At 65.8% G+C, this 24,191-nt stretch overlaps 1 protein-coding gene across 1 annotated transcript; it reads right to left on the bottom strand.

The window, feature by feature from the left end:
• Window positions 1-1,822: 1,822 nt before the first annotated feature.
• KIRREL1 (kirre like nephrin family adhesion molecule 1) lies at window positions 1,823-23,891 on the bottom strand. The gene is made up of 15 exons (XM_082780618.1): window positions 23,627-23,891; window positions 9,834-9,983; window positions 9,035-9,184; window positions 8,000-8,157; window positions 7,747-7,897; window positions 6,864-6,969; window positions 6,613-6,761; window positions 6,375-6,502; window positions 6,167-6,293; window positions 5,978-6,078; window positions 5,673-5,871; window positions 5,481-5,588; window positions 4,814-4,953; window positions 4,638-4,715; window positions 1,823-3,891 (listed from the first exon to the last, which is right to left on the bottom strand). Exons 1-15 carry the CDS (start codon window positions 23,676-23,678, stop codon window positions 3,415-3,417), a joined length of 2,274 nt encoding a protein of 757 aa, XP_082636744.1. The 5' UTR covers window positions 23,679-23,891; the 3' UTR covers window positions 1,823-3,414.
• Between the last annotated feature and the right edge of the window lie 300 nt (window positions 23,892-24,191).

The following is a 24,191-nucleotide window of genomic DNA, read 5'->3' as shown; positions in this document are numbered from 1 at the left end:
TTAGGAGCCTCCTCCGTCATATTCTGTTGCTGGTGGCCCTGCCCCTGCTTTTGGTGCAAAAATAGAGAGATTTGGCTCAAACACCAACCTGGATAACACCATAATAACACCGTGGGGGGGTGTCTCAGGGAGGGGGGGAGAAACATTCCCGGTGCTTTGCAGCTTTTAGAGGATAAATGGGGATGGGGCTGCCTCGTAGCACCCTGCCCAGCCCCAAACCCCCTCCCTCAGCTCAGCCCCAGCCCCCTCAGCCCTCCTGCCGCCTCCTCTCCACGAGCCCCTGATTTATTAGGAACAAAATCAAATTCTGTTTTTATCACCAACCTGGGCAGCGGAGGGCTGAGATTAAATTCCGGCACGACAGCCGGCGAGGGAAGAGCCGGGAACGGTATCTCCGCTTCCAGCGTGTTATTAGCAGGTCTGGGGCTCCGGGAGACAAATTAGGCTTTTCTTGAGGGACCCTTATTGCATTTTTTTTTTTTAATTTTAACCTGCCGTGGCTGTCAGATGGCTGGGAGTGAGGCTGGGGCTGTGCCCGCCCCGGTCAGGAGCTCCTGGTGACGGGGGCTGCTTCCCTGGCGCTCTCAGGCTGGATTTGGGGGAAACCCCAGGACCCAAAACCAGGTTTGGGGGAAAGCCCAGGACCCAAAGGCAGCTGCCTGTTGGCTCCTGGGTGCTTCCCAGTGCCCCGTCCCTCCGTTGTCCCCACCTTTGAGGGGACAGGGACAGCCTGGTGAAACCGAAGGCGATTTCTCTCACCCCAGACCCGCAGTGCTTCGTCTGCGCCCCCCAACTTTTGGGGTGTTCCCTTGTCTCGGTGCAACACATCCACGAGGGCTGGCGTGCAGGAACCCATAAAAAAAAAATGAAAAAAAAAACCAAAAAACAGCCTCGCAACGCCCTCCCCTGCTCTTCTGGAGGCTGCAGCCTCGTGTCTGCGGGGAGGCGAGGGAGGAAGGAGCAGGCGAGGGATTTCTGCGGAGCCGAGAGGAGGCGGCGAGCTCGCTCCATCCCGGGGCATAAATTAGAATCCAGCTCGGAATAAATGAGCTGGGTGGCGAGGAGGGGAGGGTTGGTGCTTCCCGGGGAGACGCGCCTGCCTCTTTAGCAAGGTGGAAGCAGCTCCGGGGCTGGGATTTTGGAGCTGATCTAATCTCCAGGTGTGAATTCGTGGCTCGCTCCTGGGTTTGGGCCAGCGAAACTCGCTCATGGCAAGAGAAAAAGGGGTCAGGGCAGAGCAGGGGTTTAACGCCTCTCCCCTCGCATCCATCTCTCCACGCATCCACCCCATGCTTCCATCCATCCGTCCGCCCGAGCGCACGCTCCACGCTCCAGCAAAAGCCATTAGGAATGACAAAGCACCTTTTTGTTTTAAAGATGGGTCCCGGGAGCAGCAGGCAAATTGCCTGCTTCATGCATAATAAACCAGGCGTGGAAGCGCGCAAAGTAATAGGCCTGCGTTCGTAGGGAAACAAAATCATTAAGCGAGCCCGTTGGCGCAGCCGGGGCTGGGAGAAATAAAACTGGGCTGGGTGCGGAGGGGCTGCCAGCGTGTCCCCCCCTGCTGCCCCTCTTGGCAGCGGCTCCTGCTGAAAAGCTTGGGCAAAAAAAATAAAAAATAGGTCAACGGAGGCAGCGCGGGGGGTGCTGTGGCTGGGGACCCCCCCTTCCATCATCCCCCCTGGTCCCACGTCCCCCCAGCCCCGCTGGCAAAGCCCCCCCCGAGATGCTACAAAGGCAAACCGCAGCCCTTTCTTTTTTTTTTTAACATTTATATTTATAATATATATATAAAAAAATTAAATATATATAATATATCGTGTTTAAGACTAAAAATATAGTACATAATATTTAAAAAAAAGGAAAAGGACAAATAAAAAAACGGTGGCTTGGGGGGGGCAGGGGTCACAGATACGTGTCTCTAGGGGAAAGGAAGGGGGGGGGGGGTCTAAAACAGCCTGTGCTAGGAGGGGACCCGCTCGCCCCCGCGCCCTGGGGTGCTGCCACCTGGCCCGGGGCTCCCTTTGGGGCCGGGGGGGCCCCGATCCCGCTCCCCTGCCCCAGGGAGTTGAGTTTAAAGCTTCAGCTTGGCTTCGGGGCCGGCGGGACGCTATTGCTATAGACGGTGGGGGTGCAGCATCTGGGGGCGACAGCCGGGGTTAAGTCAGGCACCATCGCAAGAAACGGCCGGCCGGGGGTCGGGGGGGGGGCTCAGCACCGTCCTGACAGTACCTTTGGGGTCGAGGTTTAACCCGCTGGGGACGGGGAAAGGGGGTTGGGATATCGGGGACCCCCCTCCCCGTGCCGTGCCCCTTCCTTCCCGAACCGTCCTGCGGCCGAATCGTACCTGCTTGCCGCGGGGCCGGCTCCGCAGCGAGGAGGAAGAGGAGGAAGAGGAGGAGGAGGCTCTGCAGGATGGGGGCCACCGAGCTCGCCCCGATCCCCAGGGCAGAGCTGGGCAGGCAGGGGGAGGGTGCTTCGTACCTAATCCCAAGGGTCCGCGGGGACCCCCTACCCCCCCGAGTCTGTAGGGTGCCGGTACCGAGAGCTGGGCTGGGTAGGATGCAGCTGGGAAGCCAAAACCTCCCCTAAACCTCCCCAGCATCGAGCTCACAAAGTGCCCCCCAAATCCCTCGTGCCCCAGCCAGAGCCTGGCTCCCTGCTCCCGAGGGAATTGGGGTCCTGCATGTTTTGGGGTCCTGCTTGTTCTGGGGTTCCCCTTATTCTGGGGTCCCGGTGCCCATCTGGGGACCGAAATCCTTGACCCAGCAGCTGCCCCTATCCCATATCCCTGTAATACATTCACTGAGGGCCCCCTGTCCCCTTGATTTGGGGGCGTTTTGGGGGTCTCGCCGTACCGGGACCCCCCAGGGTGAGCGGGGTGCCCCCTGCTCACCGGCTCGGGGCAGGGTGGGAGCGGGGGCTTTGTGGGACGGACGGACAGATGGAAGGACGGGAGGGAGCCGGCCCCGAGCGTGGGCCAACCCCGAAAGTCAAGGCACAGGGAACGGGAACAGGCTGGGCCGGGGCATTTTGGGGAGAAAAGAAGCCAAACGCGGCGCCTACATCCGCACGTGTGCCACGGGACGGGCGGCGCTGGCCGGGGCGTGCGGGGCTGAGCCCCCATCGGGGAAGGCTCCGGGCTCCCCCCCACTTCCCAGCGGAGCCAGAAAGGGGGAAAAGGGGCCGGGATGGGGGGCACGGGGCCAGGGGGAGGCCGCCCCGCGCCCCTTTGGGAAGGTACCGCGAAGACAACCGCTATCCCAGCGGGGAGTGGAAGCTCGAAGAGAAGGGACCCGGCGCACGGAGAAGCGGGGCGAGGGGTGGGTGGGTGGGGGGGGTCAGGATGAACCCCTGAATATCAGGGGACAGTCGCCGGGTTCCCCGCCGCCCCCCCCCCACCCCCCACAACCCCTAGACGTGCGTCTGCATCCGCTGCTGGAAGCGCTGCCCGTAGTCCGAGTGCTGGGAGGTGTAGGAGAAGCGGGTGGCGCTGGCGTACTTGCCCATGGGGTCGTAGGCGTCGTAGGGCGCCCGCTCCAAGCTGGGGGGCTGCCCGTAGCCCAACCGGTAGCCACCGTAGCCGCCGCCGCCGGCCGGGAAGGCGCCGTGACCCCCGTAGTTCTCGTAGGAGAGCTGGCTGGCCGTCTCGCCCCCCGCCGTCCCCGGGGGGGCCCCGGTGCCCGCGGCCGCCTCGGCGCTGTATTCGGACGCGGGGCCGCCGCGGCTGTAGGTGTTGAGCTGCGCGTAGCCGCTGGAGTGGGACAGGCGGGAGGGGGGCCTCGCCTCGTAGCGCCCCGGCCCCGGCGTGCGGTAGTCGGCGTAGAGGACGGTGCGGGAGGCCGGGCGGTCCTCGTGGGCACGGACGTTGTAGTAGCCGTTGGTGGGGTCCTGAGGGGATGGGGAGGGGTAAAAAGGTGGGAGGGGAGCGTGGGTGGGGTGGGGTGGGCGAGGATCTGGTCCCTTCTCGCCTCCGAGCTGCTCTTTTTTCATGCCCCATGCCTGTTCTTGTCCCCTTTCTTGTGCTTGTCCTTATCCCCGTCTCCAGGCCATCCTCATCCTCATCTGCATCCCCATCCCGTGCCAGCCATCCCCTCACAACCTTCTGCCATCCCATCCCATCCCATCCCAACTCCATTCCATCCCATCCCATCCCATCCCATCCCATCCCATCCAATCCCCATTGCCATCCCCACCTCATCCCCATCCCTATCCCCATCCCAATCCCATCCCCAATCTTTCCCCATCCCCTGTCCCCACCCTATTCTCACCCCATCCCATCCCATCCCATCCCATCCCATCCCATCCCATCCCATCCCATCCCATCCCATCCCATCCCATCCCATCCCATCCCATCCCATCCCATCCTCTATCCCCATCCCATCCAATCCCCATCTCCATCTCCATCTCCATCTCCATCTCCATCTCCATCTCCATCTCCATCTCCATCTCCATCTCCATCTCCATCCCAATCCCACCCCATCCCATCCCATCCCCATCCCCATCCTCACCCCATCCCATCCCATCCCATCCCATCCCATCCCATCCCATCCCATCCCCATCTCCATCCCAATCCCAATCCCAATCCCAATCCAATCCCATCCCACCCCACCCCATCCCCACCCCCAGGACCAGACCTTCAGCTCGTACTCCTCGCGGGTGTCGATGGTGTCACAGCGCAGGTCCTGCTTCAAGTCCACGTCATCCTTGAAGGACTGCAGGGGGACACACGGCCTCATTCCCTCCCCGCTCCCACCCCACACGGTCCGGCAGCCCTGGCCGCGGCGTGGCCCCTCCGGGGGCTGTCCCCTACCGAGTAGATGGCCTTCATGACGCGGGTGGCGGTGGAGACGCTGGCCGTGTCCTCCTCCCGGTCCGCGTGCAGTGTCAGCGGCTCCCTGTTCACCGTCTCCACCTTGATGTCCAGCTTGCGCAGGGTGACGTCCTTGCGACCTGGGGACGCGTGGGGACGGAGGTGGCATGGAGGGGGCACAGCCTGGCTGGTCCCCCCGCCCTGTGCCCATCTGTGGTGTCCCCGTCACCATCGTGGTGTCCCCATCCCCATTGTGGTGTCCCCATCCCCATCCATGTCACCCTAACCCCTGGTTTCCCTGTCCCCATCCACAGTGTCCCAATCCCCATCTGTGGTGTCCCCGTCCCCATCCATGGCATCCCCATCCCCATCCACGGTGTCCCCATCCCCATCCCAGTTTCCCCATCCCCATCTGTGGTGTTCCCGTCCCCATCCACAGTGTCCCTGTCACTATCCACGGCTTCCCCATCCCCATCCGTGGTGTCCCTGTCCCCATCCGTGGTGTCCCCGTTCCCATCCATGGTGTCCCCGTCCCCATCTGTGGTGTCCCCATCCCCATCCACGGCGTCCCCATCCCCATCCCAGTTTCCCTGTCCCCATCCTGGTTTCCCCATCCCCATCCATGTTGTCCCCGTCCCCATCCGTGGTGTCCCCGTCCCCCACTCACTTCCTTTCCGACGCCGGTAGAGGAAGCAGGCGAGCGCCACGAGGAAGCTGATGACGAGGATGCTGGCCCCGATGGTGGCCCCGGCGATGATGCCCACGGGCAGGACCTCTGCAGGGGGACGAGAGGACGCGGGGACGTGAGCCGGGGCCGGGCGGCTCGGCGGCGGTGACCGCGGCGCCGTGCCCCCGGTACCTTTCTCCTCCAGCTGGATGATGGCGGTGCCCGGCCCGAAGCTGTTCCAGGCGGTGCAGTTGTAGTGGGTCTGGAAGTCGGCCTCCATCACGTTGTTGATGGTGAGGGTGGACAGGACCCCGCTGCCCGTGTTGGTCCTCTCCACCGTGTAGCGCTCCAGCGTCCCTGCCTCCAAAACGTTCTCCTTCCAAGCCCAGGCCTGGCAGAGGGGGGCTGCGTCAGCGCCTCTCCGCGCCCCCCCCGGGGATGGGGATGGGGACGGGGACGGGGATGGGGATGGGGACGGGGCCCCCTGGTTCACTCACGATGCGGTCCGGCGGCGGCGTGCTGCCGATGAAGCACTCCACCTTGCCGCGGTCGCCGCGCGCCGCGTACTGCACCACCTCGCTGGAGATGATGGGGGGCCCTGCGGGAGGGACACGAAGTGGGGGGAGGGTCACCGAAACCCAACGGCACCGGGGTGGGGGTCCCACCACCCCCCTCTCTCCGCTCACCGTTGACGTAGAGCGTGACCTCGCGCTCGCCCACGCCGATGCGGGGCACGATGGCTTTGCAGATGTACTGCCCCGCGTCCGCCTGCGTCACCGACTTCAGGTACAGCTGGTTGCTGTTGCTCAGCACCTTGGGTGGGGGCAAGGGGGGGGCTCAGGAGGGCTGGCGGGGGTGGGCACAGCCCCTTCTTGAGCCCCCCCGGCTCAGTACCATGTTGGATTCCTTCTTGGTCCAGGTGAGGGTCAGCGGGGGGTTGCCGGACCACATGCAGGTCAGCGTCACGTCGGAGCCGATGTCGGTGACGGTGGGCTTGGGGGCCACCATGATGCGAGGGGCGACTGGCGGGGAGAGGGGAGGGTTGGGGAAGGGGGGTGGGAGGCAGCCCTGGGGTGTGGGGGGGAGGTCTCGGGGGTGTTGGGGGTGTTGGGGGGGGGGCTGCCCCACTCACAGTGCACGTCCACCAGCGTGCTGACGTTGGTGCTGCCGATGTCGTTGTGCACCTCGCAGGACACGGGCTCCGTGAAGAAGGTGTAGTCCACCTGCGTGTCGTACTTGTTCTCCTTGGCCTCCTCGATGATCACCCCCCCTTTGGCCCACCTGGAAGGAGCGAAGACCCCAGCTTCAGCACCCCCCGGCCCCGAGGATCGAGCCCGGAGGTCGGGGGGAGCCCCCCCCAAAGGGTCCGCGGGTCCTCCTCACCTGTAGCCTTTGATCTCGGGGTTGGCGGTGGCCATGCAGGTGAAGACGACCCGCTCGCCCTCCTGCACCGTCTGGGGCTGGATGGACAGGGTGACAGTCGGGGGATCTGCGGGAAGGCGGACGGAGCCGTCGCGGCCGCTGGGGCGGGCTCAGCGTGGCAGAGAGAGAGAAGGGGGCGAGGGGAGAAGCCCCCGGCCCGGCGCAGCGAAGCCGGCCCCGTGTGCTGGGCACGGCACGGCACGGGGGGAGAGCCCCGAAACTGTGATGGTCTTTTGGGGTGCCCAGCATCCCTGATCCATCTGGGTGCCTGGCATCCTTTCCAGAAGTGGGTGCCCACTGTCCCTGACCACTTTGGGTGCCCCCCATCCCTTCAAGCTATGGGTGTCCACCATCCTTGACTGCTTTGGGTGCCCCTCATCCCTTCCAGAATCAGGCAACCACCATCCCTGATCAATTTGGGTGCCCCCCATCCCTTCTAGATGTGGGCATCCAGCATCCCTGATGGATTTGGGTGCCCCCCATCCCTTCCAGAAGCAGGCACCCTCCATCCCCAATATCTTTGGGTGCCCACCGTGGCCGTGGACCCGGCGGGGCCGAGCCTTCCCGCAGCAGCCACTGGAGGTCGGTGTTCACCGCGCCGTCCCCAGCTGGCCCCCGCCTGACGCCGGCGCAGCCCGGCTCCGGTGAACCCAGCGGGTGCAACCTCGGCCCCCACCCACCCAGACACCATTTGGGGGCCCCCAAACCACGGGGCTGGGAGCCCCCCAGCACCCCACAACACCCCACACACTGAAAGCTCCTCGCTCTGCGCCGGTGACACCCGCGTGCCGCGGCACCGTCCCCTCCGTCCCCTCCATCCCCTCCGCCCCCGTTGCGGACTCACGGTGCACGTTGAGCTTGACGAAGGTTTCCTTCCCCGCCGGGATGGCTTCGTTGGTGCTGCGGCAGGAGAAAACCCTGCCGATGTCCAGGTCGGTGGGGTTGATGGCCAGCTGGCTGGTCGTCGTCTCCCGCTTGCCGTCAGCCAGCACCTCCTGCCAGGGAGATTGGGACAGGGCTCGCGGTCAGCTCCGGCGCCTCACGGGGCCACGGAGGGGCCAAGGGGGGGCTGAATGGGGTGGGGACACGGCCGGTACCGTGGTGGTGATGGCTCCGTCCTGCTGGAGCCCGTCCCGGTACCAGACGATGGTGGCAGCGGGCTTGGCGCTGCGCGCCCGGCACGTCAGGTTGTAGGGCGTCCCCGCGCGCAGCAGGATCTCGGGGGCTCCGTCGATGGTGGGGTCCTCGGGGGGGACTGCAGAGGGGACAGGGGGCGAACTGGGGACACCGGGGACACACTGGGGACACCGGGGACACACTGGAGATGCCGGGGACACACTGGGGACACTGGGGACACACTGGGGACACCGGGGGCCCTCCACAAACGCCAAGCTGAGGAGCTAAAACCTTGATTTGAAACTGGTTTATTAGGGCTGGGCTCTTGGGGAGAAGGGAACCAGGGAGTTTGGGGGGGGTCGTGCTGTGCTGAGGGAGGGGCTGGGCTGCTTGCAAACACCCCCGGGTGCTGGCTGGGTGCAGGAGGAATGGCTGATGGGGACCCCCCATCCTAGGAGCCCTCTGCCCTATGTGAGCCCCACACTGGGGGGGGGGGGACACAGGGGGACCCCCTGAGCTCGGCAGGAGTTGGGGGGGACCCCCATGGGCACAGCTCGGTGCCCCCAGCCACAGCTCCCACCCGCGCGCCTTTTATCTCCTGCCTTTCGAATGGGAATTTCAACGCCAGGGGAAGAAGGAGAACGAGAGGAAAAAAAAATAAATTAAGAAAAGCAAGAAATCCGCCCCAAAACCCCGTTCATGCAACATTTCCGCTGCGGCTCCGGCAGCATCTTTTTTTTTTTTTTTTTTTCTTTTTTTCTTTTTTTTACAAGACACAAAAGTCGGGGAAATCAAAGTTACTGCACTCGTAGGTCCCGTAACTCAGCCACGGCGTGAATATAGATTAAGGCATTAAAGATAATGGCACAGCCGGGCTGCTGGAGGCAAGGCAAGGGGGAGGCGGCGGCGCAGGCACCGGCAGCCCCTTCCCTGCGCCTGCCTGGGCTGGCTCGGGGGGTCCGGGAGGGGTTTGGGGGGGACCCGGGGGTAACGGGGGGGGGAGCCGGGCTCCTTACTGAGCACGGTGAGCTTGGCCCGGCGCGAGCGCAGCGCGGCCTCGGTCGCCTGGCACTCGTAGACGGCGTCGTCGGAGAGCTCGGCGTCGCTGATCTCCAGGTTGTACTGGCCCGAGTCAGCCGTGCCCACGATGCGGTAACGCGGCCAGGCTGCGGGGACACGGCGCGGGGTGAGCGCCGAGGGGACGGGACCCCCTGGGTGCTCCCTGTGCCCCCAAATTTCTGAGCCCGGTTCGCCGGGGCTTGGGGTTTGGTTGCCACCTGGTGCCAGCTCTGGATGTGTGGGGCACATGTGGCATCCCCGGGGCACGGGGGGGTCCTCAGGGTGTGCAGGGACATGGGCGCAGGCAAAGACTGCGGTGCGGGCAGGACCCCAAAGTGTGCAGGGACCCAGGGTGTGCAGGGACCCCAATACATGCAGGGACTCCAGTACATGCAGGGACCCCAATGGGTGCAGGGACCCCAGTGTGTGCAGGGACCCCAATGTATGCAAGGAACCCAGTGCGTGCAGGGATCCCTGGGCGTGCAGGGACCCCAACGTGTGCAAGGACCCCAGTGCATGCACGACCCCAACACACGCCAGGACCCCAATGCATGCAGGATCCCCGGTCCACGCAGAGCCCCCGGCGCGTGCAGCAAGGAGCAGAGAGCAGCGCCCAGTCCCTGCCAGAGCTTCACTACGGCACACGTGGCCCCGCTCCGGCACACGGAGCTGGGAAATGGGGGCTGCGGCACCGCGGGACCCATAACACCCAGGAGCCTCCCATGCGGTGACACCCCCTGAGCCCCCCCCGGGTACCTTTGAGGCCCTGCCCCATCCCCAGGGCCAGCCCGTCTTTGGTCCATTGCACGATCCCGGAGTAGTTGAGCACCACGCAGGAGAGGACGATCCTCTGGCCGGCCACCACGGTCTGGTCCTCCGGCTCCTCCACGAACCGCGTCTGCGCCGCTGGGGACGTGGGACGGGGATCGGTGACGGCCCAGGGCGCCCCGCACCACAGCGCCCAGTGCTCCGTCATACTGGTGGCACTGGGCTGTGCCGGCACCGCCAGCACCGGGGTCCCCAGCGCCGTCCCCAGCCCCCCAGGCCGTGTCCCCGTGGTGCCGCGGCCGTCACGCGGCGAGCGGGCATCGACCGGGAGGGCAGCGGGGGGAGCGCGGGGTGCGTGTCACATGCGTGTGGGGGTGTCACATGCGTGTGCGGGGGGGCAAAAAGGGGGAGCTGGGCACACCGGGGTCCCAACCCGCTTGGGGAGCATGGGGACAGTGGGGTGAGGAGCGTTTCGGGCCCCTCTGGGGTGGCAGAGGGGAGCTGCCTCTCTCTCCCCCGTGCTCGCCTCCCCCCCCCCCGCTTTGAAAGCCTCTTGCTAAAATATTCAAATGATTTCCGCTGTGGAGCGGGAGAGGGGGAGGCAGAAATCCCTTCTGGGGATGAGCGAGCTGCAGATAACGAAGCCGCCGCTAAGTCCCCAGCTCTGCCTCCGCCTGCGTGGCCCGGCGAGGCCTGGCACGGCTCAGCACAGCTCGGCACGGCTCGGCACGGCACGGCACAGTTTGGCACGGCACAGTTCGGCACAGCACGGCACGTTATGGCACAGAACAACACGGCACAGTTCGGCACAGCATGGCACGGCACAGTTTGGCACGGCACGGCACGGCACGGCACGGCCCTCCATGGCACAGCACCGTGCGCTCTGTGTCCCCTGGGTGTGCTCTGTCCCCAAGAGCCGGGTGCTCTGAGCCCCCTCTGCCTTTGATCCTGCAGCCAAAGCCCCCGGCAGCTCCCCAAATCCCCCCACCGCTGCCGGGGAGCCCCCAGCACCCCCTGGCTGTGCCCCAGCACCAGGAACCAACCCCAAAGCATCGCCCCCAGGCAGCTGGAGAGACCCCCCCCAACCCGCACGTGGCTTCGGGCATCCCCAAATCCCCAGGATGGGGGCACCCCAGTACCCGGTACCCCAGGACCCATGGACTGGGCACCCCAGGGTGCTGAGGAAGGGGCACCCCAGGGTGCTGAGGAAGGGGCACCCAGCCCTGCAGCCCCTCGCAGAGCCCACCGGGACCCGCGGTGACTCGGGGACGGTCACTGCCGGTGTCCCCCGGTCACATCCCACCCGCGTGGGCATCCCAAACCCCCACCCCGGGGTGCCCCCAGCCGGCTACGGGGCCCTGGGCATGGAGGGGGTGGCTGGGGACACTCGGATGTCCCTGCCCCGTGGCCCCCCCACGGCAGCGTTTTGGGAGAGGAGCGGGAGCAGGGACAGGGGGAGGGAGGGAGATAAAGGGAAAGGAGAGAATGGGAGAGGCGGGGGGAGGGATGGAGCTGGGGGGGGGGAATAAAAAAGCAGAGCGGAGATCAAAGAGGAAGGTGCCTGGAGAGAGGTGGGCGTGGGGGAAGATCAGAGCTGGGGAAGGGGGGGAGGCAGCGCGGGGTGGGGGGGGGCTGCGGCCACCAGACAGACAGACAGACAGACAGCGGGGACCCACGGACAGCACAGGGCCACCGCGGGGTGACACAGAGCACCCGGTGGCACCCGCAGGATGCCAAAGAGGGGCGCACGGGTGCCCCCCACCCTGCTGCAGGCACCGTCCTGTCCGTCCCCATCCATATCCCTGTCCCCATCCTGTCCCCATATCCATCCCTATCCCCATCCCAGTCCCATCCCAGTCCCGTCCCAGTCCCATCCCGTCCCCGCCGCTGTTTAGTCTGGCGCAGGGCGATGCGGGGGGGGGGGCTCGGCCCCGGCACAGCGAGCACCGCGCGTCCCTCGCCGCGGCGGGTCCTTGACGTTGTGCCAAGGAGCCCACAGATCCCACAGATCCCCGGCGAGGCCCCGGGGCACGGCCGCAGGGTGCCGGGGGTGCGCACCCAGCCTGTGCCCACCCGTGGGTGCCCGGGCACGCGGGGGGCTCCCACGGAGGGACCCGGCGGGGACCCAGCCACACGCCCGGCCCTGTCTCCCTCTATTTATCAAATGAAGGTCTGATTAAGCCCTGGGGCTGGTGCTCCAATCTCCCTCTCTCTCCTCTCGCTATTAAACTCAGGGTTCAAAGAAAAGCTTTTTATTCGCGCTGACAGCTTTCAGATGGAGCTAAATCTCTCCGCGCTCGAGTTTTTTTTTTTTTTTTTTTATTATTTTATCTCTCTTCCCTCCTCCCCTTCCTCTTCTCACCGCTTTTAAATTTAAGCCTTTCCCCTTTCCTCTTCCCGAGTTGTTCGCTTCTATTTATATTGGGGGGAAAAAAAAAAATAAAAATACACAGGGAGGGAAAAAAAATATATATATAAAAAAAAATCCCACCCTCCACTGGTTTTATTCTGTGAGAGAGAAAAGAGGATTTGGCTTCCTTGTGGCCCTGCCCGGCAGAGCGGAAAGGGAGAGACGGGAGGGAGGACGGGGCCGCGGGTGGCTGCTGCAGCTGGGGACATCGCTGTCCCCATCCCTGTCCCCATTGCCCTGTCCCCGTCCCTGTCCCCATTGCTCTGTCCCCATCCCTGGGACACGCTGCTGGCTGCATCCACACTGTTGCCCGCGTCCCCTCTGCCCCCACGCTGTCACCGCGCTGTCACCGCCCCGGTGCCGGCACCCCGAGCCACTTGTCACCCAGCACGAGGCAATGGGATGGAAAAAAGCGCAAGGGTTGCGGCCGGCCCCAAAAATCCCCCGGACGGTGCCACGCATGGACCTCGGGCACCGCCAGCGTGGGGAAACCGAGGCACGGGGCTGCCGCTGGTGTCACCGTGTCCCCAAAATCGGGAGATGGAGGGGAGGGACACACGCGCAGCCCGCGGGTGCCATCGTGCCCGTGCAGCGGGCGGGTGCCGCGGCTGGCGGGGGACGCGGCGGAGCGGAGACGTGATCGAGCCTGGCACTTCGCCGTCCTCCCGCCCCATCTGCCGAGGAGCAGCAGCTATTTTAGGCTCCGGCAATTTGGGGCTTTCTGCTCAAGCCGGCCGCGGCTCGGGGCAGGGACGCGGGTGGCTGGTGGCGGTGGTGGCCTCAAGGACAGAGCCCCACGTGTGTGTCCCCAGCCCAGGGTGGCAGCCACAGCCCCGAACCCACCCCAGGACCACGGGGAGCAGGGACGGGAGCTGGGATGAGGCTTGGGGCAGAGGAACCCTGCGGCTTGGGATGCCCCCAGCCTGCTCCCGCAGCGTCCCCGTGTCCCTGTGCCACACGGGCGGGTGACAGCAGCGGGATGGGGACCCGGGTGGCAGCCCAGCCCGGCAGCACGCTTGCCCGCAGCTCGCAGCCAGCAAATTGATATTTGCTAGAGAGGGTCCCCGTTGCCATCAACAATTTATGAGGCTGCTTCGCTGCGATTACCCCAGCAAGACAGCGCTGCCCGGGAACAGCGCGAGCCGCGCGCTCTGAAAGCATCTTGGCAGGAGGAGCCGCTTCCGCTCCTTGTTTGAAGTCACTCAATGCCCTCTTCTATTTTCTTCTCCTTCCCCTTCGCTTTTTTAACGCTACCGTGGCCAGAGGGGTGGGCAACAGGACGGGAACGCTGATGGGAACGCGGTGCCAGGACGTTGGGGTACGGCTGGACGATGCTGGGGTACGGAGTGAGGATGCTGGGGTGCCCATCCCAATGCCAACTGCACCATTTGGGGCCAAAGCCCCAACCTGTGCGCCCCGCTCCTTTATCAGCCCCAAGCTCAACCCCATCCAATCCGCGTCCCACCCATCCGACAACATCTCCTGCCTCTAATCCCGCTCCGATTGACATTAATTGAATATTACCATCCTTTAATTCCTCGGTAATTGAATCCCGCAGCAGCTCCTGCACCCCCTACGCCAGCATCCCCATCCCTGTCCCTGTCCCCATCAATGTTCCCATCCCTGTCCTTGTCCCCATTCCCATCCCTGTCCCCATTCCCATCCCTGTCCCCATTCCCATCCCTGTCCCTTGTCCCCATTTCGCCCCCCCAGTGGCTGCCTCCAGAGCCAGGACCCCGGCTCCGCTCCCGGCCCTCCCGTCCCAGCAGGAACGGAAAGTATTTCACCACCATCATATGACGCCAGCGCATCGCTGGCACGCGCCCAGCGCCAGGCTGGGAGGCACCAGGGCGGCCGACGGCGGGGCCAGGGCCGCATCCAGCCCTGCCCCTCGCCGCCATCTCGGGGAGTGGCCCCGGGGTGTCCCCAGTGTCCCCGCGGGGCTGGCACGGGGCTGGCGGGGGCCACTCCGTTGCCTCTCCCCCCTCCCCACCCCTCTGCTCCGCTTCCCGCTGCTGAAGCTGGTGGTAGCAAAGCTCTCCGGGGAAGGGATGCTCCAGTTATTTTCATTTTTTAAAAGGCAGAATTATAAAAACAAATGAGGAGGAGATCGGTTCCCCTCCTCCCCGCCGCCTTCGGGCACGCCGGGTCCCCGCTGTCCTCCCCGCGCCCTGGCCACGATGACCTTGGCCGTGCCACCAGGCGCGGCGTCCCCGGGGGGCAGCGGCACGTGGGGTGCGCATCGGGGCCGTCTCCGCATCGGGGACATCTGCAGCGGGGACATCTCCGCAGCGGGGACATCTCCGCAGCGGGGACATCTCCACATCGGGGACATCTCCGTGCCCCCCGTGCCACCGAAGCAGCTGGAGCGCCACCGGCTCCGCCAGCGCCCCCCCCCCAACTTGGTGTCCCCAACCCCGCGGGGTCCCCTCGCTCCCCGCCGCTGCCGTCCCCCCCCCGCCGGCCGAGGAGCGCCGCCGCGATTGCTTGTGACACCAATCTCACAACAAATTTAGCAGCTCATTTCCCGGCCGATCAAATATTCCACCTCGATTACCTCCCGGGCAGGAGACGGGCGCCGCGCCGCCGCGCGGGCGGCCAGCACCTCCCGCCGTGTCACAGCCCATCAGTGTCACCGCGGCGGGGACGCCTGCGCTGCTGGGGACGGCAGGAGGAGAGCCTGGGGGGGGGGACACACACACGGCCCCAACACCCTGCTGCCCCCCCCCGCAAGGCAGCTTTTTTGGGGAAACTGAGGCACGGGGAAAGCGCCTCGATAGCGGGATGCGCACGGCAAGGATTTGGGGACGGCTGTGACAGCCCCAAAATGCCACGAGCGATGGCAGAGGACCCGGAGGGATGAAGAGGAGAGGAGGCACCGGCTCGTGATGAGCCACGGGGAGAAAATAACGCGGCGCTGGGAACATACGGAGCGATTTTCAATTGAAACCTCGTTGGGAAGAGGCATAAATACCGGGGGAGATGACGCGGTGGAATTGGGTTCTATTTTTCGTTCCTGAGGAGCCTTAAATATTCCCCACCTAATAATAATAATACAAAAAAAATGAACTCCCGACTTACGAAACAACATATAAATTCCCCTCGTAATTACATTACTTTCAGCGCAGCAAAGATGCCAATAAAATATAAACCAGTGTTGGGCAGGGAGAGGGAGAAAATAGAGAAGCGAATAAATGAAGTGCTTTATTGCCGTATGGCAAACGAGCTGGGCTGGGGGGGGGGCACGGGGCCAGGGTCCCCATGGGGCCACCCCGCTGCCCCTTCAGCTGCGTGCACCGGGGGCTGGGGTGGGGGGTTTGGGGGCTTCTTGCTGCCCTGTGGGGAGCCCCTGGAGCCCCACTTTTCCCCCATACGAACCCCGTTCGTTTCCCCGTGGGAAGCCCACAGCTATCCCATTGGAACCCCATTGCCCCCCCGCCTTAACCCCGCTGCTGCCCCACGGGAACTCTCTTGCTGTCCCACAAAAATCCCGTTGCTGCCCCCGCAGATTCCCCACTGGAACCCCCCAGGCACCCTCTGGGGACCCCTCTGCTGCCCCACAGCACTCGGGGCCGACCCCAAGGCGCCGTCCCATGGCGCTCCGAGGGCTGATCCTGGCAGGACCCTGCTTTAGGGGTCCCCACAGTCCCCCTGACCCCCCCAAAGCAATCACACCTGCGGGACCCCAGTGCCCCCAAGAGCCCCGAGCCCCCTCCAGCACCTTGGGGCCGGGGTCTCCATCTCCCCCCCACCTGCCCTGCCTGGAGGCAGTGGCCGGCGGCCGGCGTTTGTGTGAGAACCTCGGCGCCTTTCAGGGCCCTCGGCCCCTTGAAAGGGAGCAGCCAGGCAGAAAGACAAAGGCTCGGCGCGCCTGGGGGGCACGGGGGGCCGGGCACGGCCGGCGGGCACGGAGCGAGGGGCCGCAGAGGGGTGCAGCGGCTGCATGAGCGGGAAGGAGCGAGTGTGCAACGGTGCTGTGCATGCACGGGAGTGTGCATGGGTGTGCAAGTGCATGCACAGGAACATGTGCACGTGTACAAGCGTGCATGCACCAGATGCTTGCTTGCACAGGAGTGTGTGCGTGCACGTGTGTGTGTGTGCATGAGTGCATGCACCAGATGCTTGCACGGGACCACGTGCACGTGTGTGTGCATGCACCAGATGCTTGCTTGCACAGGAGTGCATGCACATGCGTGTGTGCACGTCCCTACGCTTGCCCAGCAGCGTGCACGTGCGTGCACCAACTTTACCACTTGCACGGGTGTGCACAGCCCAGCGATGTGCATGCACTGGAGCTGCGAGCACGAGCACAGGCCATGTTCTTGTGCACACCCGTGTGTGTGCATGCGTGCACGGGTGTGTGTGTGTGTGCACGGGTGTGTGCATGCACGTGTGTGTGTGTCCTTGCACATGCAGCCACGTGCACCCTCCCCGAGTGCGCCCATGCCGGGCTCTGTGCATTTTGGCTCAGCAGAGCGGGGCAGCCTTCGCACCCCAGCCCCCTCCTCCTCTTCCTCCTCCTCCTCCTCCCCTCGCTGCCCTTTGCACAAAGGCCTGGGCTGCAGATGTGCGGCCGCTGCTCCCCCCCCACGCCGTGCTCAGCCCCCACGGGGGGGTCCCAGGGTGCCCCCGTCCCCCCCACCCATGGGCGAGTCGGGAGCTGGCGGCGCCTCTGCCCTCGTTATTTCCTCTTCATTTCTGGGGCTGTCAGAATTATGGAGCAGGGCTGTTTATTGGCTTGAGTTTAATTAATTTGTGTAATATCCCTGTTAGGAACAATGTCTAATTAAGACTTTTGTTTGTGTGTGCGCGCCGGGGGGAGGGGACTTCTTCTTTGGGAAAGAGGGGGAAAAAAAAGAAAAAAAAAAAAAAAGAAAAACCAAATTCCCTAATCATTAATGGAGGGGAAAGAAATATTTAAACGGGGCTGGCACCCTTCCACCGAGCTGCTGGTAAGCGCTCTCGTTACAGATGTCTTAATGAGACATCTCTTAATAATGGGATTATCATTCACATTGAATCGGGACGAGCAGCTGGGAGCGCGAGCCTCCGATACGGGGCCCCGAGAGGATGGGGCAGAGCGGCCCCGGGCCGAGGGCTGGGGATGGGACCCCCCCCCGGTGCCACGGGGCAGGAACCCCCCCCCGGATTTATCCTGGTGCTGGATAAATCCAGCGTGGTTTGGGGTGCTGGGCTCACAAAGGGGGGGTTTGGTGGAAACCTCGAGTGGGGCGCGGTGACCCCTTCGAAACCACAAGTTGTTTGTTTTTTTTTTTTTGGGGGGGGCACCCTTGTTGTCCCCCCCACCTCCTGGCCCCTCGCTCCCTTCCCCCTCCGCTCCGGAAAATAGGGGCAGGAATCTCAGCCCGCCCCGATCCTGTGCCCGCCACCAAAAAATTTGGGGTCCTGGGTGGGGAATGGGGTGGGGTGGGGGGGAGGTCTGCAGGGCACCCACCCCCCCGCCAGCACCCCCGGGGCGGTGACACGGGGGGGTCCCGTGGGGCTTCGTGCCCACCAAGGCCAACTTGGCCAAATGGGGCCGAGCCCAGTGCCGGGGTCCCTATGGGGTGGCAATGGGGGGGGGGGGGACGGGGCTGGGAACACCGTGGGGGCCACCCTGGAGCCCCCCCCTCGCCGCCGGCCCCTGCGAGTCCCGCAAAGGAGAAGCTGGAGCAGCCCTGGCTGCGCTCCTGCGGTCAGAGCCCAGCAATGATCCTACAAGCCTGGAATTTGAGGAATTTCCTGCCAAGGCTCTCTGGAAGAAGAGGGAGAGAAAGGAAACCCGGCGCTTAACCCTCAGCTCCCCGCGCCCGGCCCCGATCCCGCAGCGGGCAGGGGCTGGCACGGGGCGGAAAACGGGGGGGCACAGGCACTTTTTGGGGTGTCCTTGGATTTATTGGGGTGCTCCCCGCTGCTCCCCGTTTGCTATGGCCATGCTGCGTGCAGAGCCCTGGCCCCACAGCCCTCCCCGGGGACAGCCGAGGCCCCGTGCCTCAGTTTCCCCCAAATCTCTGCCAGAAATCCCTGGCAGAAGCTGTCCCCAACCCCTGTCACCGCCCTGTGTCACCCCCAGCCCCCATCCACCCGCCGCGCCCCCCACCCCATCCCCAAGCCCCCACGACACCCCCCAACCCCGGGCCGAGCCTCGTGCACCCCAAAACACCGCAGGAGGCCGGGAACCCTCCCCGGCCGCCCCCAAAAACTCCCCTTTTCCCACCAAATCCCCCGGGAAGGGCTTCGCAAGGAGGCGAGGGAGCGGGGGCCGGGGATGCTCCGGGTGTCACCGCCCGGGGCCCGGTGCCACCAGCGGGTCCCCTCGTGCCCCTCGCACACCCAGCTGGGCACGTGCGCCCTCGTGCACCCACGCGCGCCCCCTCGCACGCCCGCCTGCGTGGTTTTTGCTCCTTTTTTTAATTTTTTTTTTTTTAATTTTTTTTTTTCCTCCCCCGTTCCCATGGCAACCCCCGCACGGCGCACGGCCGCTCTCGGGTTTGAAATAAAAGTTGTTTTTCCTCCCCTCCTCCTTTTTACTCCACTCTTTTCGCTTTTTTTTTTTTTTTTTTTTTTTCCTTCTTCTTCTTCTTCTCTCCCCCCCCCCCCCCACCTCTTATTTTGATTTCCATTTGGATCATAATCCGCCCGTTGCCATGGCAGCGCTGGCAGCCCATTATGTTCCAGCCCTTGCAGAAAAAGGCCTCGCTCCCCCCCTTTTCCCTTCCCTGCGCCTTTTTCCGAGGGTTTCGGCTCCTCGAACCCCCTCCTGCCCCCCCCCCAGCCGTCCCCCAACCCCGGGTCCTCTCCTGGCCGGCTCCGAGCCCCCCACCCTGCTCCGAGCCCCCTGCCCGGACCCCGCTGCGCGCTCGGCTCCCTCCATCCCCTTAACTCTGCCCCGAGCCTCCTCCTCCTCCCGCCCGGACCCCCGGCACCCTAGGCCCCCCCCCGGCACTCCACACGATGGCTTTTGCCTGATTTTGCCCCCCTCGCTGTCAATTTTCAGCCCCGATGTTCAATTTCCAGGTGGGGCTGCGGGCACCCAAGGGTGCCACGGTCCCGCTGCGGGCGCAGGACGGGTCCCTTCGGTGTCCCCCCCCCCCTCCACACACACACACACCCCCCGGTGCCCTCCCGCGCCGTGCCCACCCCCGGCTGGGAGCAGGAGGTTATGAAAATGAGCCGTGCACCCAGGAGACTGTAATTATCTGCTAAGTGTGAAAGCTGGAGTGATTAATTAAGAGATAATAAAAAGAAAAGGAGGCTGGAGAGGGAATAACGGATGCTTTGATGATAAAACCTGAGGTAAGGCAAGCAATTAGGGGAACCTTTATGGGGAGTTAGCCACGAGCCCCCCGCCGCCCGCGCTGCTGGGGGGGCTGCGTCCCCGCCGGACACCCCACGGGGCCACCGGGGTCCCGCAGGTGCAGGGGACACCGAGGGGACACCGGGGGGCTTCTTGGGGCTGTGGTGGTCCCCGTCCATCCCCGCAGGCTGGCGAGGTGGGTGCTGCAGGGCTGGGGCTGGGGGCCCCAAGGATGGGGTGAGCGGGGCGGGCGAGCACCCATGGGTGCCCAATGGGGGGTGGTGAGAGAGCCCAGGTGGGCTCGGGGCCAGGCGGGGCAGGAGGAAAGCTGGCTCGGGATTAAATCAAGCTCGAATTAAAGGCTGGGGATGTAATTAATGCTGCTCGGCTCGGGTCGGTGGGGCGGAGGTGGCCGACGACCCCGCTCTCACCTCGGAGAGGAGGGCGCGGGGGGTGCCGGAGGTCACCGCGGGCGGGGGGACGGCCGGAGGTGGGGGCCCTGCAGGGAACGGGCAGGAGGCTGCGAGGAGGGGAGCGGGACGGGGCCGCTGTGTCCCCCCCGGGGATGCTTCCCCGGCACTAAACCACGGCCCCAGCTGGGGAGCGGCCGATTCAGCCCTGGCACGGGCGGCCCAGGCAAGTCCCGGCACGGGGCCGTGGCTGCCGGGGCAGGATCCGTCCCCGCCGGCCCCAAAAGCTGCCCTGGCCCCGCTGTGGGGCTGAGCTGGGGCTCGCCGTGTGCCGGGGCAGGATCCGGCCCCTTCTGTAAGGGATGTGCCACGGGCTCGGGGCAGGACCCCGCACAAAACCGCGGCATCCCCGGCGCTCACAAAGCGGCTTTGGGGTTCCTGGGGAGGTCGGGACCCTCCCCACCCGCCCCACGTAGCCCCCGTCCTCTCTCCGTGCCGGTGCTGGAGCCCCACGGGGGAGCACCCGGGGGTCTCGGGCACCCCATGCTGCCAGCCCCATCCCCCTGCGCTTAAGCACCTTAATCCCAGGCTGCTCTGATCCCAGTTTGGCCAAACTGGGATCGCTGAAGGGCGCTGCGGGGAATGGGGAGGTGGCAAAGTGCGGGGCTGGGGGTGCCACCCCCAGGTCCCCCTCACTGCGGGGCTGGGGGGACGCGCGGTGACCCTTTGGGGCTCCATCTCCTCCTCCGAGGTGTTCTGGGGACTGCAGGGTGACGGGGACGATGACGGTGACCCAGAGGGGACCCTGGGGACAGCTGGCACGGGTCCACAAGCGCTGTAGGATCACGCCGAGTGTGGCACGGGGCTTTGCGGGTGGGTGAAGCGGGCGTTGGGGATGCCCCAAAGCCACCGGCGGCTCCATCACTCCCCGAACATCTCCAGCCTCCCTCTGTGCCCACAGAGGGGGGCGATGCCAAGCGCTGGCTCCCCCCAGCCACGGGGACTGGGGCCACCTTCCCACCCTCCCCGGCCGCCACGCTGCAGCTCGGGAGCTCTCCCGGGGGCTTTTATTACCCTGCAGCAGACGACGGTCAGCTCACAAATCACATCACGCCACCGCGGCGCGCGGGGAGCCGAGCCACCACGGCCCCGGGAGGGGAGCACGGGCAGGTGCCCGCCACCACCCCCAGCAGCCCCCCGTGGCCACCGAGACCCCTTTGCCTCCACCCGTCTCCAGCAGCCAGATTTGGGGTGCAGCCCCCGCCCAGCCACCTCGTCCCTGGCACAAGAAGGGTGGCCCCGTGCCCCGGCACCGTCCCTCCTGCCCCATAAACCCGGGGCAGCCCCAGTTTGTGGGATGCTGGTGCTGCACCGGGGTGGTTGGCATCACCCTAGGGTGCCTGTAGGGGCACGGGGTGGTGGGAACAGAGCCCTGCAGTCGCTCCCCACCCAAAAAAAGGCACCAGCAAGGGGCCAGAGGGACCGGCCTGACCTCGGAGCGCCCGGTGCCACTCCTGCCCCTTCAGCAGGGATGCACCCAGGGGTGAGGGCTCCAAAGGCAGCGGGGCTCAGCCACGTTCCCCTAGGGTGTGCAGGGAGCTCGTGGGGTCTCAGCTCAGTCCCACCGGCACCAGAGCCCCGGGACGAGCCCCCGCCGCCATCTCTCCGCTGTTTCAATTTCGCTGCTCTTCCTTGGGAGGGAAGAAGGGAGGGAAAGAGGGAAAAAAAAAAAAAAAAGCACCACACACAACAACCCACAGAGAGAAGGAGAAGAAGAATCGCCCAGAAAATGAATAAATATTTCAATTTGAGGCGCAATCACAGCGAGTGATTGAAACGGGGGGAAGAATAATGGGTTTCATTTAGATAAGATACAGAAAATTATTTAGTGAGAAATGAAGAGTGATGAAACCCATTCAACATCTTTGTGCGAGCGGGTGGAACTCCATGAATGGCACAGACCCCCCCCCCCCGGCACCCACACGCCTGGCTGCGGGGTGGGGGGGGGAGCCCACCAGGTTTTGCTCCCCTCCCACCCCCCCCTAAACCCCCAAGCATCCCACCTTGGAGCGGGGCCGCGGGGAGGCAGAAGCGAAACTTGGCGGTGGCAGGAGCCAGATGGGGACGGTGGCGGGACGGGGCCGCTCAGACCGGGGGGGACTGGGGGATGCTGGGGGGGGGGGGGGGGGTGCTGCCCCCCCCCGTCCCCGTCCTCGCAGCCCATCCAGCTCGTCCCTGCGGCGAGGCCGGCGCGATGCACATGGCACCGTGCGGGCGCTTTTGTTCCTGGGAGGGCAGCGGAGCCCCGCGGCGCTTCCCCGAGCCCTGCGCGGGGGAGCCTGGGATCGACCCCCCCCCTGGCCCCGGCCCCGGCCCCGGCCCTCTAAGAGGCTTTGCTTGCTCCTTTGAAACCCCCCCCCCCCCGTTCGACTCATTTTTGTTCCTGGCATCTTAGCAACGCCGCCCCCTTAATTAAAAATTAGATTGGATTTTGCAGCAGGGAAGGACCCGGAGGCTGTGCAAGGAGGGGGGGGGGGGGGGGCTGGCTCGGCGCAGGGCAATGCCCTCGAGTGCCTGACCCTGGCCACGCACCGACCCCCCCCCCCGTGCCATTTGGGGGGACACAGGGTGGGGGGGGGACACCCCAGCTGAGACCCCAGCAGCTCGGTGGCACGCACGGTGCCCGTGCTGGGGGGCCCCGCCGGTGGTCGGGGTGGCCGGGGGGGGCACCGGGGCTGCCCCCAGCCCCTCACCCCTCGCTCTGCGTGACCTTGGCCACGCGGTGCCTCGTGCCTCAGTTTCCCTCGATGGCTCCGTGTGGTCATTTGGGGGGGGTCATGTAGGGACGTGGGGGGGCTCGGGCGAGCCCCTGGGTTGCAGCAAGCCCCTAAAACGATTTGGGGGGGGAAAGGGGGTGCCCCACGCTGTCCCCAGCCCCGCTCCTGAGCGCTGCCCAGGCTGGGAGCTGGGGGTCCCGGCTGCCCCCGGCGCTCGCCCCCTCTCACCGAGATATCCTGGCTGGACGGACAGACGGACGGCTGGGCCAGCATCGCCACGTCCAGGCCGGGTCCCCCACACACGTCCCCCCCTATTGTGGGGGTCCCCAGAGCTGCCGGGTCCCCCCCGCCTGCCCCAGCACCGACAAATTCCTGCGTCCGAGCGCCGCGGCCCCCCCGGCCCCCATCTCCTCCGGCCTCACCCCGGCTCCAGCGGGACCGGACCGGGGGTGGGGGGGGGGGGCGGGCAGGACCCCTGCGGGGAGCACGGCCCTAACCGGGGGGCATCCAGCACGACCGAAACCGGGGGGGCCCTGCCCCGAAGCAGAGCCCACCCCGGGCTGCATCAGGACGCAGCAAGGGGGGGGCCGTTTGGTCCCAACCCGGGGACGCGGCTCCCCAGCCGGGGTCCACGAGCACAAACCTGGGGATCCCAGCCCCCGCTGGGGGGCTCCCCCAAGACCATGCCCGGCCCCCCCGTAGCCTCGGGAGCCTCCCCGGGAGCCAGCCGCGGGCTCCCTTGGCCGGAGCCGGGCGCATCCCAGCGGGGCGCGGCGGCACCGCGCGGGTCCGGAGCCGGGTCCCAGCCCCGGGCAGAGCCGTGCCGAGCCGGGCCGTGCCCTCGAGCCGTGCCAGGCTCCTCGCTGCCCCCGCTGCCCGGCTCTTACCTTGCCCGTAGGAGTCAGCGAGAGTCAGGAGGCAGAGGAAGAGGATCCGCATGCTCCCGTCCCGGCCGCGCTGCGGGCAGGGGGCGCGGGGGGGGGCCGCTGCCCCGCCGCCCCGCTCGACCCCGCCGCCGCTGCTAGAGCATGGCCCGGCCGGGAAGGGGCCGGGGAAGGGCCGCGGGCTGCGTTGGCTCCGCTCCGAGCCGTGCCGAGCCTCTCCGAGCCGTGCAAAGCCGTGCCGAGCCGTGCCGAGCCGTGCCGCGCCGCCCCGGAGTGCGCGCTGCCGGCGGGGCGGGGCCGGGCCGGGGGCGGCAACTCGGGAAAGTTGGGGAGGGGGGAGCGGGGAGCGGGGGCGGGGGGGCGAGAGGGGGCCCGGGCCTTGGGGGGGCGCGGGGGGGCGGCTTTTTGCACGACGGGGGGGGGGGTTGCGCCCCCGAGGGTTGCGCCTGGACGCGCGTGGGACCTTGGAGTTGCTCGCGTGTGCACGGGTGTGCATGCGTGTGCACGAGGCTGCGTGCGTGTGCATGGGTGTGCATGCGTGTGCAGGCGCGTGCACGCGTGTTTGTGC

This window comes from Aythya marila (genome assembly GCF_965140915.1).
Source record: "Aythya marila genome assembly, chromosome: 29".
NCBI lineage: Eukaryota > Metazoa > Chordata > Aves > Anseriformes > Anatidae > Aythya > Aythya marila.
The sequence above is the reverse complement of the archived record's forward strand: the minus strand, read 5'-3'. Positions and strand labels throughout refer to the sequence as shown.

Excerpts from the sequence above, each read along its gene's own strand:
- KIRREL1 (XM_082780618.1), bottom strand. The coding sequence starts at position 23,678 with ATGCGGATCCTCTTCCTCTGCCTCCTGACTCTCGCTGACTCCTACGGG. Across the intron at positions 6,079-6,166 it reads GGTCACGCTCTACGTCAACG|GGCCCCCCATCATCTCCAGC; the intron begins GTGAGCGGAGAG and ends TCCCTCCCGCAG. Across the intron at positions 4,716-4,813 it reads TCATGAAGGCCATCTACTCG|TCCTTCAAGGATGACGTGGA; the intron begins GTAGGGGACAGC and ends GTCCCCCTGCAG.